Source organism: Schistocerca americana, chromosome 4 (assembly GCF_021461395.2).
Source record: "Schistocerca americana isolate TAMUIC-IGC-003095 chromosome 4, iqSchAmer2.1, whole genome shotgun sequence".
Taxonomy (NCBI): domain Eukaryota; kingdom Metazoa; phylum Arthropoda; class Insecta; order Orthoptera; family Acrididae; genus Schistocerca; species Schistocerca americana.
The window spans coordinates 91,400,622-91,419,564 of NC_060122.1; the positions used below are offsets into that span (position 1 = coordinate 91,400,622).

The window sequence follows — 18,943 nt, forward strand, 5'->3', positions numbered from 1 at the left end:
TCTCCAGTTCAATTTTTTCAATTATCCTATTAAGGGAAGGAAAGAGAAGTAAAATTGCATAGAAACTTTGGCCACATTCTGCAGTGACTTTTTTTTAAGTAAAGTAATTTAATGAGCCTTGTTATACTGGACAAGCTTTTACCACTATAAGCAGCAGCTCCTTTCCCCAGCAATGTAAGTTAATGTTACTGCTTTTCCACATCACATGAATCAGTCTAGTCTTGGCTCCATATAATTTATATTCCACTTATGGACAGAAGTGCTCATAGTTACTAACTCCCTAAAATGACTAGGCGGACACACACACACACACACACACACACACACACACACACACACACACACACACACAGGGGGAGGCAGGGGAGAGAGGAGGGGAGACGGGGGAGAGAGGAGGGGAGACGGGGGAGAGAGGGGGAGACAGGGGAGAGAGGGGGAGAATGATAATCCCCTATTTGTGATCTCTTTACCATATCGATTACTGGCAGTAGTACTAACATTTTTTTGCATTTCCTCTTTATTATTTGCCTTAAAATCAGGAAATTATATGATCTTTTTAATGATTTCTTTTGTCATACATCTCAATTCTTCCTTTAATCTAGTCAGTATATTATTCCCAATGCCCAGTTAAAATCAGAGTACAGAAAGCACCTTTCATAGTCTATAAACAACACAGTGAGGGTTATTTGGCGTAAAAGAGCATTTTTTTATTATTGTATAACAGGTACATATTGTCTTCACAAAAACAAATTCTTATGGAACTTGTTATAAAAAGGCAGGTACAGTGATAGGTTTAGCCTATCAATATATCTGATTGAAATCAAAGTTCATGATCATTAAAACTTGAAACATACATAAATTTAAAATTACAATAATTATCATGGAATCAGTTACTGTTCAACATTTCAGAAACAGTTCAAAAAATTGACAGACATTAAAAATTTGGCATTTAGTGGTAATGCTATGAAACTTTCGTTAAAACATTTTTTTGTTGTGAACATGCTATAAATTTTACAATATGATAATTAAGACTTTGAAAATTATTTATTTTCAGTGAACATAATCTTAAAGCCTTAATGCTCTTGTTCTTATGTTAAATAATGAGGTATGTGAAAACAAATAAATGATGACAAAAATAAAGATATTTTTCTTTCATTATGTACAAATGCAAAGTTCTAAAACAATTCTCTAAGTTCTTCAATAATGGCACAGGAGATTATTTATACACCATTTTCAGCTGAGGTAACGTAAGTTTAAATAAAACAAAGTAATCTATGACAACAATATGGGAAGTATTGACTATCCTTTCCATACTGTTATTCCATTCTAAACTTTCTACTGTTTGAAAGTACCCTATGAAATATAGGACAGAATAAAATCACCCATTTTGCCAACAAATTGTCTCGTACAATTTCTTGTTCAGCTACTGAATATGTGACCCAACAAAAATTCCACTGACCATTACATCATACAAATGATCACATTTTTAATATATAATGTAGCAAAAATTAAATGAAATAAAATGAACAATACCGAAGCATTACAATGCAAAGACACACAAAATCAGAAAAACAAGACGGAACATTAAACACTAATGTCCCAGTGACAATCAGGTCATTAGAGACAGCTGAAGCTAATAATTTTCAACTTAAAGTCTAAAATAAAACAAATTTTTGCAAACATAGGTTTGCAGCTGAAGTAAATTCTTAAAATAAGGACCATTCGACAAGCAACATTTCGAAGAGAGCATGACTAATTGTTGACTATACTAATAAAGTTGAAATGTGCAAATAGAAGATGATGTGTGCACGTTTTCTTGACTCCTCGTGGGAGAAGTGGGGGGATTAGAGGAAATAAACTCATTCTTCCATAAACACTGTCATAGGGGAGTCCAGGGATGTTCTGACAGGAGTAAGGTCCACCTTCTCCATGCAGTGCAGCAATAAAATAAAATGGGCTAATCTTTTGCATCATATCAAGCACACTCTGGAGGTAAAATTAACAGTGGTAATGAATGCTTCAGTATTTCATGTAATAAACAAAATAAAATTGCCTAATACATTGACAACATAAGCACAGATTAATGAAAGAAAAAGAAATAAATTTTCCACCTACGGCTACTACTACATTATACTGTTACAGCAAAGACTGATAACTGAAGAAAAGATTTTAACCGCACAACGTCTGTTTCTTGCCATTGATTACTATGGAGCCAAAGAGTTAAGAAACACACCACCATTTGAAGAAAATACTGTTTATAAAGCAGTACAGCCTGTCACAGCCATAATATCCCCTGGAGTGATCATTATAATAGCTACCTGACAACATGAAAACATGAACCTCATGGTCAACAAACTACTTTCTAAAAAGGAAACTGCATATCAGAATCTTGTGTGGTGTACTCTTTGGTATTGTCCAAGTGCTGTTAGTCTGTATTAGGTGAAAATAACAAGACGAGCACAATGTTAGTGTAATCTACGACCTACATGTCTATGTGGCATGAGCATGGAGTGTTAATGAGAGCACATTAATATACAAACTAGTTTCCAATCTTCTGTTTGCATAGGGAAATGAAGTCATTTGAATATTATTTGAACTTTTTATCTTTTATCAAATACTGCACAATTCTCTGAAGAGAATCAGGGTATAAATCTAGCTCCAGGCAGAAACATTTTGGTACCTTACACACACACACACACACACACACACACACACACACACACACACACACACAGAGAGAGAGAGAGAGAGAGAGAGAGAGAGAGAGAGAGGTGTCATTCCCAAATACAGAAATGAATCTACTTGATTGCATGCTATGGTGCGTACTTCTTCATTAATCCATTAGCCCCCTCAGCTTAAATGTGAAATTGTAAAGAAAAATAGAATGATTCCCTAGTATCATAATGATGCAATATGCCTTAAAATCAATGTTAACGTATAAGGAGATTCATAAAACACCTTATCAAATGGGCTGATTATACAAAAATATCATACAGTAAAATCTAAACAGCACAGCCTATCAAATGTCTTTTTATGGAGTTCTTGAGTGAACAGATGCTGCTTTATTACACTGCAAATTCTGCTTCGAGTTGACTGACATATTGCCAATGAGAATAACTTACTATGTGCACACTGTAACTTGTCACTTCTCACAGGTATACTCAGAGGTGAGGAACCAGTTAAAGTCCACCAATACTTAACAGTTTCTGATCAGTGCTAACCTTACACAGGTAACCCAGTGGCAGCTCGGGAAAAATTTTACCAATATGATACAATATTACAAAAATAAACAGAGTGTGTTTCACTATGTTGTCATGATAGGTGTGATTTGATATTGCTGTGACATTAGCTGTACCTAATGCTCTAAGATTAAGTATTTAATGATTCCCGCTATGTTTTCTTATTAATGCATTAGTACGTCCTATGCCTTTTACTCCCCTTGCACCCAATCCATCACTGTACCCAAATAAGAACCATGGAAAGCAAAAAGAGTGCATTATGAACATCACACCCAAAGATCCAACTCTTTTCATACAAATTCATATGAAATTTCTACATATTCTCGTTTTTAACAACTCCTGTAGCCTTTTGACTTACAAGGGTAATCATAACTGAACTGAATACATTAATTTTACTTATATAAATTGAACTGCACAAATATATTTAAATTATATAATTAATAGTTTAATGTTACGAGGAATGTGATAAAACAAAAAAAATGGTAGCAGTGGGAATCAAACCCGAGCTGACAAATTGTCAGTCAGTGTGCTTGTCCACTGCGCCACGGCACTGATATGACAGCCATTGCCCAGAAATCCCTCATACTGTAGTTGTCAATCTTTAGACACTGTTTACCCTTTCCTACATCCCATTCAGGTGAAATAGTTTAGAACTTTAAAGAGGCATCTACTGACTTCTATTCATGTAGTTTGAGCCAAATCAGTGACCTCCATCCCATGCCCTCCCCTTGTTAGATTTAAATTTGGAGTAGGCCTACCTAACTCATTCTCTCTCACTTTCTACTCAAAAGACCTACAGAAAAATTTCCTCTTTTAGCAGATCACCTATACAATTTGCCATGTTTCTTGCACAAGATTTTACATGCACTTTCAAAGAAAAATACTGACCTGGTGCTGTGAGCAATGAGACACCCTTAGTGGATGATGTCACATCAGAGAATGCACAGTCAAAAACACACAGCTGTATCCCCCTTCTCCGAGTTTATTGTAGTGCAACTGACCATCATTTCAACTTTTGACACTGGTTTCTGTTTACAGTTATCATGGAGAGTGTGCCTCGAAACATGGTTTTGTCCATTTCATTAGCAGACCGGCAAGCATTTGAAGAGAAAAGGCATAATTTTAGTGTGATGTTTAGTGTGCTGTAGCACATTAGCACATGATCACCAGCTGCCACTGTGTATGGAAGTACTTTGTAAACTGTAGCAATTACACTTGAGGCGCATGTTTGTTTCACATGCTGCCTGTACAGGAAAAGTAGTCCATCTATGAGACAGGGATCATTTACATCTACTTCTAGCAGCCCCCTCCTTCATGAAGTAAGTATCAAGTTACAGCATACATACATAATACAGCAAGAGCTAGAAAAACAGGAGAAAGGAACTCATTCTTCCTCAGGAAGTGGAGTCCTTCCTAAAATGGCAATGCTAAGGAAGCATTATACATCATTACTATCAGTCAGGCAGTGTGTTATTGCCAAATTGCTTTGACTCTGGTGATGTCCAGTCAGCACCGAGTTGGTAACCGATTCTTAGATAATTTACCTACAAAAGCTTATAGCAAATCCATATGGCAGGAATTAAGATTGTTCAAAACAGCACACTACATAGAAAAATTACTACTGTCTAAGATGTCTTTGGCTTCTTGTACACAATAGCAGCTACCATAACAGAACTGCTTAGTATCACAGATATAATAAAATTCGACAAAAGTGTAATGTCTGCCGAATCTAGGAAGATGGTGTATACACGTGCTGAAACAAGAAATTGTTGTTCAGTATATTACAAAATCATAAATATACGAATAATAGTATTAGCATGTAATGTTCCCATGATAATGACGACAACACAGAAAACTTCACCAACAGGAAATTTAGAAATAATAAAACTTAGTTATATAAATTTGTGTTTGTCACATAATTAAAGGTTTAATAATATTATGGAACTTGTTATCTAAGAACAACTTAGAAAAGAGTAACTGGGCTAACATCAGTAATTAAACCGCAAGGGGCAAAAACTGATGCCTACAGCTGCTGACATTCAGAATCATTGTCTTCATTTTTTACTTCTCTTCCTAAGCATAAGATGCAGTTCATCCTGTTGCCAACTGTTATTCTGACCACAATACATAAGTGGAAAACGAACTGTGTGTGTGTGTGTGTATTGTTTAGCATTTCTTTTATTCAACTTGCTATATAAATACAAAAGCTATTAATTGTTTAGCAAACATTTTGATGCTAACTCAAGGAGTACATGTTACCTAAGCTCATTAATGGTTCAGTAGTATAAATAATGTTCCTCTGTGAAAGACATTATTTGAATGGATACACACACTTTCACCATGTCCCCAGCTGTTGTCCTGTGACTTCTTCAACGTGGAAAACGCAAACATAGTATTCCCTGCTTACGGTTGCTTCTAGTACAGGAATTTCAACAGTGTCATACAGCCTAAAGTGAGATATCTCTGAACATGCACCAAAAAACTTCCAAAACAGCATTTGACACTCATTACACACCTACACGCATTACTGAAACTATGATTGTATTTATGACTGGACTGAGCATTTCTTGGTAGGGAGGACCCAGCATGTGATATTGGATGGAGAATCATAAACAGGAGTCAAAGCAACTTCAGAGATGTCTGACAGAAGTGTTTTGGACCTTTGACGTTTACATTGCACAATAATGACAATGCAGACTTCTCACACATGATGTAGTTCTCTATACTGATGTACTATCTGAAAAGATTCAGTCAAATCTTGTAAAGTTGTGCAAATACTCAGATGTGTATAAAGCTGTTTACTTTACACAAAAAAAAGCATAGCACCCTACAACTACAATATCGAAATTGCTTTAGTCAACTCATACAAATACCTGGGTGTAACAGTTTATAAGTCAGTTTATAAGCCAGTGGCATATTTTGCTTCTTGGTGAATATTAGGGGAATGCAATCAATCTACAAAGGAGATTGAATATAATAGAGGGAAACATACCACATGGGAAAAATATATCTAAAAACAAAGATCATGTAACTTACCAAACGAAAGTGTTGGTATGTTGATAGACACACAAACAAACACAAACACACACACAAAATTCAAGCCTTCGCAACCCACGGTTGCTTCATCAGGAAAGAAGCAACCTGATGAAGCAACCGTGGGTTGCGAAAGCTTGAATTTTGTGTGTGTGTTTGTGTGTCTATCAACATACCAACGCTTTCGTTTGGTAAGTTACATCACCTTTGTTTTTACATATACAAAGGAGATTGTTTACACAACACTAAAATTTCATTACATCTTAGGGTCAGTCCGTTGACCAATAGAATGACACAATTGTAATGTTACGCTCACCATTAACACTGAGTCCTGTCTAAACAATTTTAATAAAATTTCACTTTCTGTCTCTCTGGGTTTGAGTTTTTGTCTATTGTGATAAAAATATCACATCCACTTCCTATTTGCCTATATTTTTGATATATCTAATATTATATGAAAATGTCAATTTCTTAAACTATAATATGACTGGGTAGAGAGAAAAATCTACTCACCAAGCCGCAGCACAAGGAAACACATTTAAAAGTTATGGATCCTGCCATCCCTTGGTGAGTAGATTTTTTTTAAAATCTATCCAATTATATATAATATTATATGAGCTACATTACTATCTAGCACTACTCCACTCTTGGAGGCATTCTTCTTTGGTTATCACATTAATACTTCCGGCAGCTATCGTAAACTGCATTAGATGGAAAGTCGCCTCAGTGCAAAAAGAAAGAAAGAAAATCCTTTTTTTTCATTAAAAAAGACCTGAGTACTTGCCACACACAGCCAGCCACTTGGGTAGCAGCCTCTGATGCATAGTGCATCCCAGATTTACTCAGACAGACCCTCCAGTGCCACGTCTTTACAGCATAAGTACACTAGTTTGTCAGTGAACCTTCGACTTCCCTTGTTCAAGCATTCTACCTGGCTCAGAAGCAGAGAGCCACAATTAGTTTTAGGGTAATGTTGCAGACAGAGATTTGTTGGAACTCCAAGAACAAGGGTGGCCTTCTTCATCTACTCTGTCAGTCATTGTAATGAACCAAATACGACATCGAAGCCAAGACAGAAGTTGTCTGTTCCAATGAGCACAACATTCTACAACTAGTTACATTCTGTTCTCCCAATGGCTGCCAGAACAGACTCCTCCGCATGTTGACTGAGGCCTGAGAACAGCATTCACAATGGGGCTGAATTCTGATTGGCTTGGGATGTTATTATAGCCCTTGCAAGTGTACAGTACACTTTAAGAGGAAACCTCATCAAAGCGGCCAATAGATCACTGTTTTTTACAATCAGTTGCATCAACATCGACATGTATATTCTACAAATCACCATGAAGCGCATAGCACAGGGAACTTTCCCATTTCCCAGTTATAAGGGCTTCTTCCCATTCCATTCATGTATGGGGCATGGGAAGAATAGCTCTGTATGTGCTGTAATTTGTCTACTCTCTTCTCTGTGAGCCTGATGGGAGTGTTATGATGGAATCTGTAGCATAATCCTAAGTTCATCACTTGGAAACTGTTCTTGAAACTTTGTAAGTAGGCCGCCTTGTGACAGTTTTAGTCTACCTTGAAATATCTGCCAATTCATTTTTTAAGCAAGTCTGTGACGCTCTACCATGGGCCATACAAACCAGTGTCCATTTCAGTGGCCTTTCTTTGCAAATATTCAATATCCCCTGTCAGTTTTCCTTTGTACAGGTCCCACACACTGGTGCAATATTCTAGAATGGGTCACAGAAAACTGTTTGTAAGCAATCCACTTGCTTTACCTATTAGTAGCCCGTGTGATCATTACAGTTTCTATGCACACAAATTATTACACCCCGGTACCAGTACAGGTTGACTGATGCCAATTGTGACTCCGATTTTACAATCATAGAATATTACTTAATTCAGGATTTTTTATGAAGTGCATAACTTAACATTTCTGTACATTTAAAACAAGTTGCCAATCCTTGTACCTCTTTCAAATCTTGCTAAGAACTGACTTACTGTTTGTGCAGCTGTTTTTAGACGATAGGGTAGTTCATCACAGACAACTCCACCATCTGCCAAAAGTCTGAGATTAATTTTAATATTGTCTATCAGGACATCAATATACAACAAGAACAGTGTGGGTCCCAACACACTTCCAAGGAAAACGCGTGGATTTACTTCCACATCTATCAATAACCCTTATCCAAAGGTGACATGTTGTGTCCTCTGTAGCAATAAATTCTCAATCCAGTCATATATTTAGCTTGATACCGCCATATGATAAGTGTCGGTGAGAGACGGTGTCAAATGCTTTACGGAAGCCAAAAAATGCTGTATCTATTTGGTTGCTTTGATCCATAGCTTTCTGAATGTTTTATGAGGAAAGTGTGTGCTGTGTTTCACACGTCCATTCTTCTCATTCTTCTCACAACCCGTACTGTCTGACATGGATCAGGTCTTACTGTTTGATATTGTCATTGGCTGCAACTTGATTCCCAGTAGGCATAACTTATTTCTGCATAGAGTGGGCATTTCAACTCAGCTTAAGGAAGTGTTTCCAATGACTGAACAGACCAACCCTGACATAAAATATGTGCCCACACAAATTACACTGAGTGGTTGGAGGAGGGAGGGCTGTAATTGACAGAGCTTTCTTGCTTCTCACTTGGCCCCTTTGTGGCAGCAGCGTTGTTCTTCAAACAAATGGACAGCTGTGGATGTCGTGTTCCTCCACAGTAAACAGTCCACAGCACATGGTTCCATGTTCATATATTTATATCAGCTGTTTCACGATGTGTTTCAGAAGGTCCTTAAAATGCTTCAGAGGGGTTCCATGAGGTCTACTGCCATAGCAGAGTTCGTCATACAGCATTTATGCGGTGAAGACAGCGTAACCACTCAGTTGATGAGTGAAGATGGTTGCCTCATTTCTGTTTGGATGCGCTTTCTCAAGGAACACGCTGTTGGTCACATGGTCCTCCTACTTAATGTTCAAGACGTATCCAATTTCGTGTTGGCAGAAGCACTCAAGTTCTTTGATACTACAGTGATAGCGTGCCCAAATTCACAGTCATTCAAGAATGTGCATGTGATAATACCATGTATACAAGTTTGGTGTGCAGTTTCAGGTCTTTATTCATGAAGACTATGCATTCACTGTCCAAATGCTGCATGGATTGCCCCAATTCTTTTATGAACATCCTGTTCACAGGTACATGTTTGACATACCTCAATGCGTGTGAGATCAGAATATGTGTGAAGAGTCTACAGCAAATGGATGTCAATGATATCGGGCAGTAGTTTTGTGGATCACTTCTGCTACCCTTGTTGTACACATGACGACCTGTGCTTTTGTACATTCACTATGTCCAAGTTTTTTGTTTGATGGGTCTGTGGTATATCAGGGTTAAAATACGAGTTAACTCAGCTGCAGTTTCTGTATGGGATGTTACAGGAATTCTGCTAGATCCTGGAGCTTTGCTTAATGTTAGCAATTTCAGCTTTTATTAAAAGGAAAGTTGCCACTCACCATACAGTGGAGATGCTGAATCACAGATAGGCACAACAAAAAGACTGTCACAAATAAAGTTTTCAGCCAGTAAGACCTTTGTAAAAAATAGACGGCACACAGACACACGCACACGCACACGCACACACACACACACACACACACACACACAAACACACACACAAATGCTTCAGTTGCCTGAGACTGCAGTCGTGTGTGTGTGTGTGTGTGTGTGTGTGTGTGTGTGTGTGTGTGTGTGTGTGTGCACACACACGCGCGTGCGCACGGGAGCGGGGTCATCAATTTTTGACGGAGGCCTTACTGGGTGAAAGCTTTATTTGTGACAGTCTTTTTGTTGTGCCTATCTGTGACTCAGCATCTCTGCTATATGGTGAGTGGCAACTTTCCTTTTCATAAAAATGTTACATTCGATCCTGAATTTTTCCAGTGTTCAATTTCAGCTTTTAGTTGATGAATGGTATTGGCTATTTCAACTAAAATTGCTACTGGTGGATGTAAGCTAATTGCTTCATTTCAAGACCAGAAAAAGACAGGAATAGTTCATCACTAACCAAGCTTTTGAACATCAATATTGAGCAAGTACAGAGTTCAACACGCTGCTGAACACTCACAAGAGATGCAACTCTTGCATACAGTATATGTGCCACAGTGTGGTGTACGCGATCCAAGCGTGCTCCAGTGGCAGTTGTCTTGCAAATCACACAGGTTAAGAAATGGATGGTTGGCAAATTCCTATGTTCACTTTATCTGAGCGTAAAACTTTATAGGGATATGAAATGGAATGCTCACATAGGCTCCAATGCCAGACTTCAGTTCACTGGTAGAATACTGGGGAAGTGCAAGTGCAATCAGTCAACAAAGAAAACTGCTTACAAATCACTCGTGAGACCCATTCTAGTATACTGCTCAAGCATATAGGACCCATACTAAATAGAGCTAACAGATGATATTGAACATATACAGGGAAGGGCAGCATGAATAGTCACAGGTTTTTTGACCTGTTGGACAGCGTCAGAGACGCTGAAGTGGCAGATTCTTGAAGACAGATGTAATATATCCTGAGAAAGTCTACTAACAAAGTTCCAATAATCAGTTTTATATGATAGCTCTAGGAATATACTACAACTCCCTGTGTGTTGCTCACATAGGGATCAAGAGGACAAGACTAGAATAACAAAGCATGCACAGAGGCATTCCAGTGATCATTCTTTCTGCTCTCCGTATGTTAATGAAACTGAAAGAAACCCTGACAACTTCTAGCATGGGACGTACCCTCCACTGCCATGCACTTCATGGTGGTTTGTAGAGTACAGCTGTACATGCAGATGTACATATTACAACACATTTTGTCCCTTGTCCATATGCTAGTCATTTTGTTCTGTCTATAGCATGTATAAATAAAAACTTCAATATCCATGAACAGGTTACAAGGCAAAAAGTAAAGTACCATGTCCAGTTAATAAGGACATCAGCTCATAAAAGTTCCATTTCAAACAGTGTATACAAATTTATAATGGTTCTCCACCTAAGGTAAAAAGTATTTCATCTTTCTCACGTTTTAGTAAAACCATAAGGTCATCCTTACTTGATCACTATTCCTATTCAGGAGCAGAATCTTTATTACATGTGAAATACAATACTTTAAACAAGAATGAGCAAAATATCTTACTCCAAGTAGTGCAAACTGCCTTGCAGATAAAACTAACCGACAAACTCAATACTCAGAAAGAACGCACTTATTTACATAACATCAATCATTATTGCCCTCTGCTAGGCACTTTATTGAGAATAGCACAGTAATCACATTGATGTAGATCATAGAATATATTTCTATTAAACTGATAGAATGGTATCAGAACCTACTAGAAAATGTAAAGGTTAGTACAAAAATATCTGAATCCAGAGAGGCACAAACCACCAACACATAACCCATTATCTTCAATTCTGCGTCTCCAGCCATCATGCTATATCGACTATGAATGAGCTACAACCATACTTTGCGTCTTATCTCCTCCTCAAAGCTTTATTCGTTGATATGTTGTTATCTGGCATTTAATCATAATGTACTGTACCAAGAACAATGTGCTGTTGCCTTGAAACAGCATACTTTCACAATATGCAAATACAGAAACTCTTTAACCATTAATATGGCATTATATATTGTTTTACTGCAATAGATCATATAATTAACAACAGGTTTTTGAGAGATCCTCCATTTGCTCTGTACGGATGAGAGTTGGTGTTACGACATAGGTGGAGTTCTTCCACCTGACTGGCCTATGTTCAAACACGTTCACAATCTCTGACCTGCTAAATATTGTTTTGCAAGTTCTGAAAGACTATACAACTTTTTTTTTCCCATGCTATGATGTCAGAAACTCTAGTCTATATTTGAATACATGGCCCATGTGCCAATGACTGAAGGACCACAAAAACAAGTTGTTGTTGTGGTCTTCAGTCCTGAGACTGGTTTGATGCAGCTCTCCATACTACTCTATCCTGTGCAAGCTTCTTCATCTCCCAGTACCTACTGCAGCCTACATCCTTCTGAATCTGTTTAGTGTATTCATCTCTTGGTCTCCCTCTTCGATTTTTACCCTCCACGCTGCCCTCCAATACTACATTGGTGATCCCTTGATGCCTCAGAACATGTCCTACCAACCGATCCCTTCTTCTAGTCAAGTTGTGCCACAAACTTCTCTTCTCCCCAATTCTATTCAATACCTCCTCATTAGTTATGTGATCTACCCATCTAATCTTCAGCATTTTTCTGTAGCACCACATTTCGAAAGCTTCTATTCTCTTCTTGTCTAAACTATTTATCGTCCACGTTTCACTTCCATACATGGCTACACTCCATACAAATACTTTCAGAAACAACTTCCTGACATTTAAATCTACACTCAATGTTAACAAATTTTTCTTCTTCAGAAACGCTTTCCTTGCCATTGCCAGTCTACATTTTATATCCTTTCTACTTCGACCATCATCAGTTATTTTGCTCCCCAAATAGCAAAACTCCTTTACTACTTCAAGTGCCTCATTTCCTAATCTAATTCCCTCAGCATCACCCGATTTAATTCGACTACATTCCATTATCCTCGTTTTGCTTTTGTTGATGTTCATCTTATACCCTCCTTTCAAGACACTGTCCATTGCGTTCAACTGCTCTTCCAAGTCCTTTGCTGTCTCTGACAGATTTACAATGTCATCGGCGAACCTCAATGTTTTTATTTCTTCTCCCTGGATTTTAATACCTACTCCGAATTTTTCTTTTGTTTTCTTTACTGCTTGCTCAATATACAGATTGAACAACATTGGGGAGAGGCTACAACCCTGTCTCACTCCCTTCCCAACCACTGCTTCCCTTTCATGTCCCTCGACTCTTATCATTAGATTCAGCAATTCTCATTGCTATAGTATACTATCACCCAACCAGCCAACAACCAAAGTCAACAAAGTGCTAACATCAGCTTACAAATCAAAAGCCACAGGCAGCAGAAGTACACTTTAGCAGCCTCAGAAATATCAACATTCGTGTCAAAACATTTACTACCTAATGGCAATTATTGTTGCTAATAAAAAATAATTTAGGATGAATGGTGAAATTCACAACCACTACATTAAAGTAAAAATAATTTTCACATCTACTTAGCCCCCTCCATAAACCATGGACCTTGCTGTTGGTGGGGAGGCTTGCGCACCTCAACGATACAGATAGCCGTACCGTAGATGCAACCAAAACGGAGGGGTATCTGTTGAGAGGTCAGACAAACGTGTCGTTCCTGAAGAGGGGCAGCAGCCTTTTCGGTAGTTGCAGGGACAACAGTCTGGATGATTGACTGATCTGGCCTTGTAACACTAACCAAAACAGCCTTGCTGTGCTGGTACTACGAACGGCTGAAAGCAAGGGGAAACTACAGACGTGATTTTTCCCGAGGGCATGCAGCTTTACTGTATGGTTAAATGGTGATGGCATCCTCTTGGGTAAAATATTCCAGAGGTAAAATAGTCCCCCATTCGGATCTCCGGGCAAGGACTACTCAAGAGGACATCGTTATCAGGAGAAAGAAAACTGGCATTCTGCGGATCGGAGCGTGGAATGTCAGATCCCTTAACTGGGCAGGTAGGTTAGAAAATTTAAAAAGGGAAATGGATAGGTTAAAGTTAGATATAGTGGGAATTAGTGAAGTTTGGTGGCAGGAGGAACAAGACGTCTAGTCAGGTGACTACAGGGTTATAAATACAAAATCAAATACGGGTAAAGCAGGAGTAAGTTTAATAATGAATAAAAAATAGGAGTGCGAGTAAGCTGCTATAAACAGCATAGTGAACGTATTATCGTGGCCAAGATAGACATGAAGCCCACGCCTACTACAGTAGTACAAGTTTATATGCCAACTAGCTCTGCAGATGACGAAGAAATTGAAGAAATGTATGATGAGATAAAAGAAATTATTCAGGTAGTGAAGGGAGATGAAAATTTAATAGTCATGGGTGACTGGAATTCAAGAGTAGGAAAAGGGAGAGAAGGAAACGTAGTAGGTGAATATGGATTGGGGGTAAGAAATGAAAGAGGAAGCCGTGTGGCAGAATTTTGCACAGAGCATAACTTAATCATATCCGAACTAAGTTAATAATTGGCTCCTTCTACCGACCCCCAGACTCCGATGATATAGTTGCTGAACAGTTCAGAGAAAATTTGAGACTCAACAAATAAATACCCCATTCATACGGTTATAGTTGGTGGGGACTTCAACCTTCCCTCGATATGTTGGCAATAATACTGGTTCAAAACCAGTGGTAGGCAGAAAACATCTTCCGAGATTGTCTTAAATGCTTTCTCCGAAAATTATTTCGAGTAGTTAGTCCACGAACCCACGCGAATTGTAAATGGTTGCGAAAACACACTTGACCTCTTAGCCACAAACAATCTAGAGCTAATAGAGAGCATCATGACTGACACAGGGATTAGTGATCACAAGGTCGTTGTAGCCAGGGCTCAATACCGTTTCTTCCAAATCCACCAGAAACAAACGCAAAATAATTTTATTTAAAAAAGCAGATAAAGTGTCACTAGAAGCCTTCCTAAGAGACAATCTCCATTCCTTCCGAACTGACTATGCAAATGTAGACGAGATGTGGCTCAAATTCAAAGGTATAGTAGCTACAGCAACTGAGAGATTCATACCTCATAAATTGGTAAGAGATGGAACTGATCCCCCATGGTACACAAAACAGGTCCGAACGCTGTTGCAAAGGCAACAGAAAAAGCATGCTAAGTTCAGAAGAACGCGAAATCTTGAAGATTGGCTAAAATTTACAGACGCGCGAAATTTGACACGGACTTCAATGCGAGATGCCTTTAATAGGTTCCACAACGAAACATTCTCTCGAAATTTGGTAGAAAATCCGAAAAAATTCTGGTCGTATGTAAAGTACACAAGCAGCAAGACGCAGTCAACACCTTCGCTGCACAGTGCCAATGGTACTGTTACCGACGACTGTGCCGCTAAAACGGAGTTACTGAACGCAGTTTTCCGAAATTCCTCCACCAGGGAAGACGAATGGAATATTCCAGAATTTGAAACACGAACAGCTGCTAGCATGAGTTTCTTTGAAGTAGATACCTTAGGGGTTGCGAAGCAAGTCAAATCGCTTGATACGGGAAAGTCTTCAGGTCCAGATTGTATACCGATTAGGTTCCTTTCAGATTACGCTGATACAATAACTCCCTACTTAGCAATCATATACAACCGCTCGCTCACCGATAGATCTGTACCTACAGATTGGAAAATTGCGCAGGTTGCACCAGTGTTTAAGAAGGGTAGTAGGAGTAATCCATCTAACTACAGACCTATATCATTGACGTCGGTTTGCAGTAGGGTTTTGGAGCATATACTGTATTCAAAGATTATGAATCACCTCGAAGGGAACGATCTATTGATACGTCATCAGCATGGTTTCAGAAAACATCGTTCTTGTGTAACGCAGCTAGCTCTTTATTCACATGAAGTAATGGCCACTATCGACAGTGTATCTCAAGTTGATTCCGTATTTCTAGATTTCCGGAAAGCTTTTGACACCATTCCTCACAAGCGACTTCTAATCAAGCTGTGGGCCTATGGGGTATCATCTCAGTTGTGCGACTGGATTCGTGATTTCCTGTCAGGAAGGTCGCAGTTCGTAGTAATAGAAGGCAAATCATAGAGTAAAACTGAAACAATATCAGGTGTTCCCCAGGGAAGCATCCTGGGACCTCTGCTGTTTCTGATCTATATAAATGACCTGGGCGACAATCTGAGCAGTTCTCTTAGGTTGTTCGCAGATGATGCTGTAATTTACCACCTAGTAAGGTCATCCGAAGACCAGTATCAGTTGCAAAGCGATTTAGAAAAGATTGCTGTATGGTGTGGCAGGTGGCAGTTGATGCTAAATAACGAAAAGTGTGAGGTGATCCACACGAGTTCCAAAAGAAATCCGTTGGAATTCGATTACTCCATAAATAGTACAATTCTCAAGGCTGTCAATTCAACTAAGAACCTGGGTGTAAAAATTACGAACAACTTCAGTTGGAAAGGCCACATAGATAATATTGTGGGGAAGGCGAACCAAAGGTTGCGTTTCATTGGCAGGACACTTAGAAGATGCAACAAGTCCACTAAAGAGACAGCTTACACTACACTCGTTCATCCTCTGTTAGAATATTGCTGTGCGGTGTGGGATCCTTACCAGGTGGGATTGATGGAGGACATTGAAAGGGTGCAAAAAAAAGGGCAGCTCGTTTTGTATTATCACGTAATAGGGGAGCAGAGTGTAGCAGATATGATACGCGAGTTGGGATGGAAGTCATTAAAGCAAAGACGTTTTTTGTCAAGGCGAGATCTATTTACAAAATTTCAGTCACCAACTTTCTCTTCCGAATGCGAAAATATTTTGTTGAGTCCAACCTATATAGGTAGGAATGATCATCAAAATAAAATAAGAGAAATCAGAGCTCGAACAGAAAGGTTTAGGTGTTTGTTTTTCCCTCGCGCTGTTCGGGAGTGGAATGGTAGGGAGATAGTATGATTGTGGTTCAATGAACCTTCTGCCAAGCACTTAAATGTGAACTGCAGAGTAATCATGTAGATGTAGATGTAGGTGTAGAACACTTGGTTCAAGAAACATAAAAGAAGGTTGTATACATGGAAGAATCCTGGAGATAATAAAAGGTATCAGATAGATTATATAATGGTAAGACAGAGATTTAGGAACCAGGTTTTGAATTGTAAGACATTTCCAGGGGTAGATGTGGATTCTGACCACACTCTATTGGTTATGAACTGTAGATTAAAACTGAAGAAATTGCAAAAAGGTGGGAATTTAAGGAGATGGAACCTGGATAAACTGACTAAACCAGAGGTTGTACAGAGTTTCAGGGAGAGCATAAGGGAACAATTGACAGGAATGGGGGAAAGAAATACAGTAGAAGAAGAATGGGTAGCTCTGAGGGATGAAGTAGTGAAGGCAGCAGAGGATCAAGTAGGTAAAAAGACGAGGGCTAGTAGAAATCCTTGGGTAACACAAGAATTATTGAATTTAATTGATGAAAGGCGAAAATATAAAAATGCAGTAAATGAAGCAGGCAAAAAGGAATACAAAGGTCTCAAAAATGAGATCGACAGAAAGTGCAAAATGGCTAAGCAGGCATGGCTAGAGGACAAATTTAAGGATGTAGAGGCTTATCTCACTAGGGGTAAGATAGATACCGCCTACAGGAAAATTAAAGACACGTTTGGAGAAAAGAGAGCCACTTGTATGAATATCAAGAACGCTGATGGAAACCCAGTTCTAAGCAAAGAAGGGAAAGCAGAAAGGTAGAAGGAGTATATAGAGGGTCTATACAAGGGCGATGTACTTGAGGACAATGTTATGGAAATGGAAGAGGATGTAGATGAAGATGAAATGGGAGATACAATACTGCGTGAAGAGTTTGACAGAGCACTGAAAGAACTGAGTCGAAACAAGGCCCTGGGAGTAGACAACATTCCATTAGAACTACTGACGGCCTTGGGAGAGCCAGTCCTGACAAAACTCTACCATCTGGTGAGCAAGATGCATGAGACAGGCGAAATACCCTCAGACTTCAAGAAGAATATAAGAATTCCAATCCAAAAGTAAGCACGTGTTGACAGATGTGAAAATTACCGAACTATCAGTTTAATAAGTCACAGCTGGAAAATACTTACGCGAATTCTTTACAGACGAATGGAAAAACTGGTAGAAGCAGACCTAGGGGAAGATCAGTTTGGATTCCGTAGAAATGTTGGGACACGTGAGGCAGTACTGACCTTACGACTTATCTTAGAAGAAAGATTAAGGAAAGGCACACCTACGTTTCTAGCATTTGTAGACTTAGAGAAATCTTTTGACAATGTTGACTGGAATACTCTCTTTCAAATTCTAAAGGTGGCAGGGGTAAAATACAAGGAGCGAAAGGCTATTTACAATTTGTACAGAAACCAGATAGCAGTTATAAGAGTCGAGGGGCATGAAAGGGAAGCAGTGGTTGGGAAGGGAGTGAGACAGGGTTGTAGCCTCTCCCTAATGTTATTCAATCTGTATATTGAACAAGCGATAAAGGAAACAAAAGAAAAATTTGGAGTAGGTATTAAAATCTAGAGAGAAGAAATAAAAACTTTGAGGTTCGCCGATGACATTGTAATTCTGTCAGAGACAGCAAAGCACTTGGAAGAGCAGTTGAACGCAATGGACAGTGTCTTGAAAGGAGGATACAAGATGAACATCAACAAAAGCAAAACGAGGATAAAGGAATGTAGTCTAATTAAGTCGGGTGATGCTGAGGGAATTAGATTAGGAAATGAGACACTTAAAGCAGTAAAGGAGTTCTGCTGTTTGGGAAGCAAAATAACTGATGATGGTCAAAGTAGAGAGGATATAAAATGTAGACTGGCAATGGCAAGGAAAGCGTTTCTGAAGAAGAGAAATTTGTTAACATCGAGTATAGATTAAAGTGTCAGGAAGTCGTTTCTGAAAGTATTTGTATGGAGTGTAGCCATGTATGGAAGTGAAACGTGGACGATAAATAGTTTAGACAAGAAGAGAATAGAAGCTTTCGAAATGTGTTGCTACAGAAAAATGCTGAGGA

At 38.8% G+C, this 18,943-nt stretch overlaps 1 protein-coding gene across 1 annotated transcript in view; it reads right to left on the bottom strand.

The window, feature by feature from the left end:
* Positions 1-496: 496 nt before the first annotated feature.
* LOC124612580 (solute carrier family 66 member 3) overlaps positions 497-18,943 on the bottom strand; it is a 29,532-nt gene continuing 11,085 nt past the window's right edge. The window contains exon 4 of the mRNA XM_047140865.1: positions 497-4,992. Within this exon, the coding sequence (XP_046996821.1) occupies positions 4,865-4,992 (128 nt within the window). The 3' untranslated portion in view covers positions 497-4,864. The remainder of the gene's footprint in view (positions 4,993-18,943) is intronic.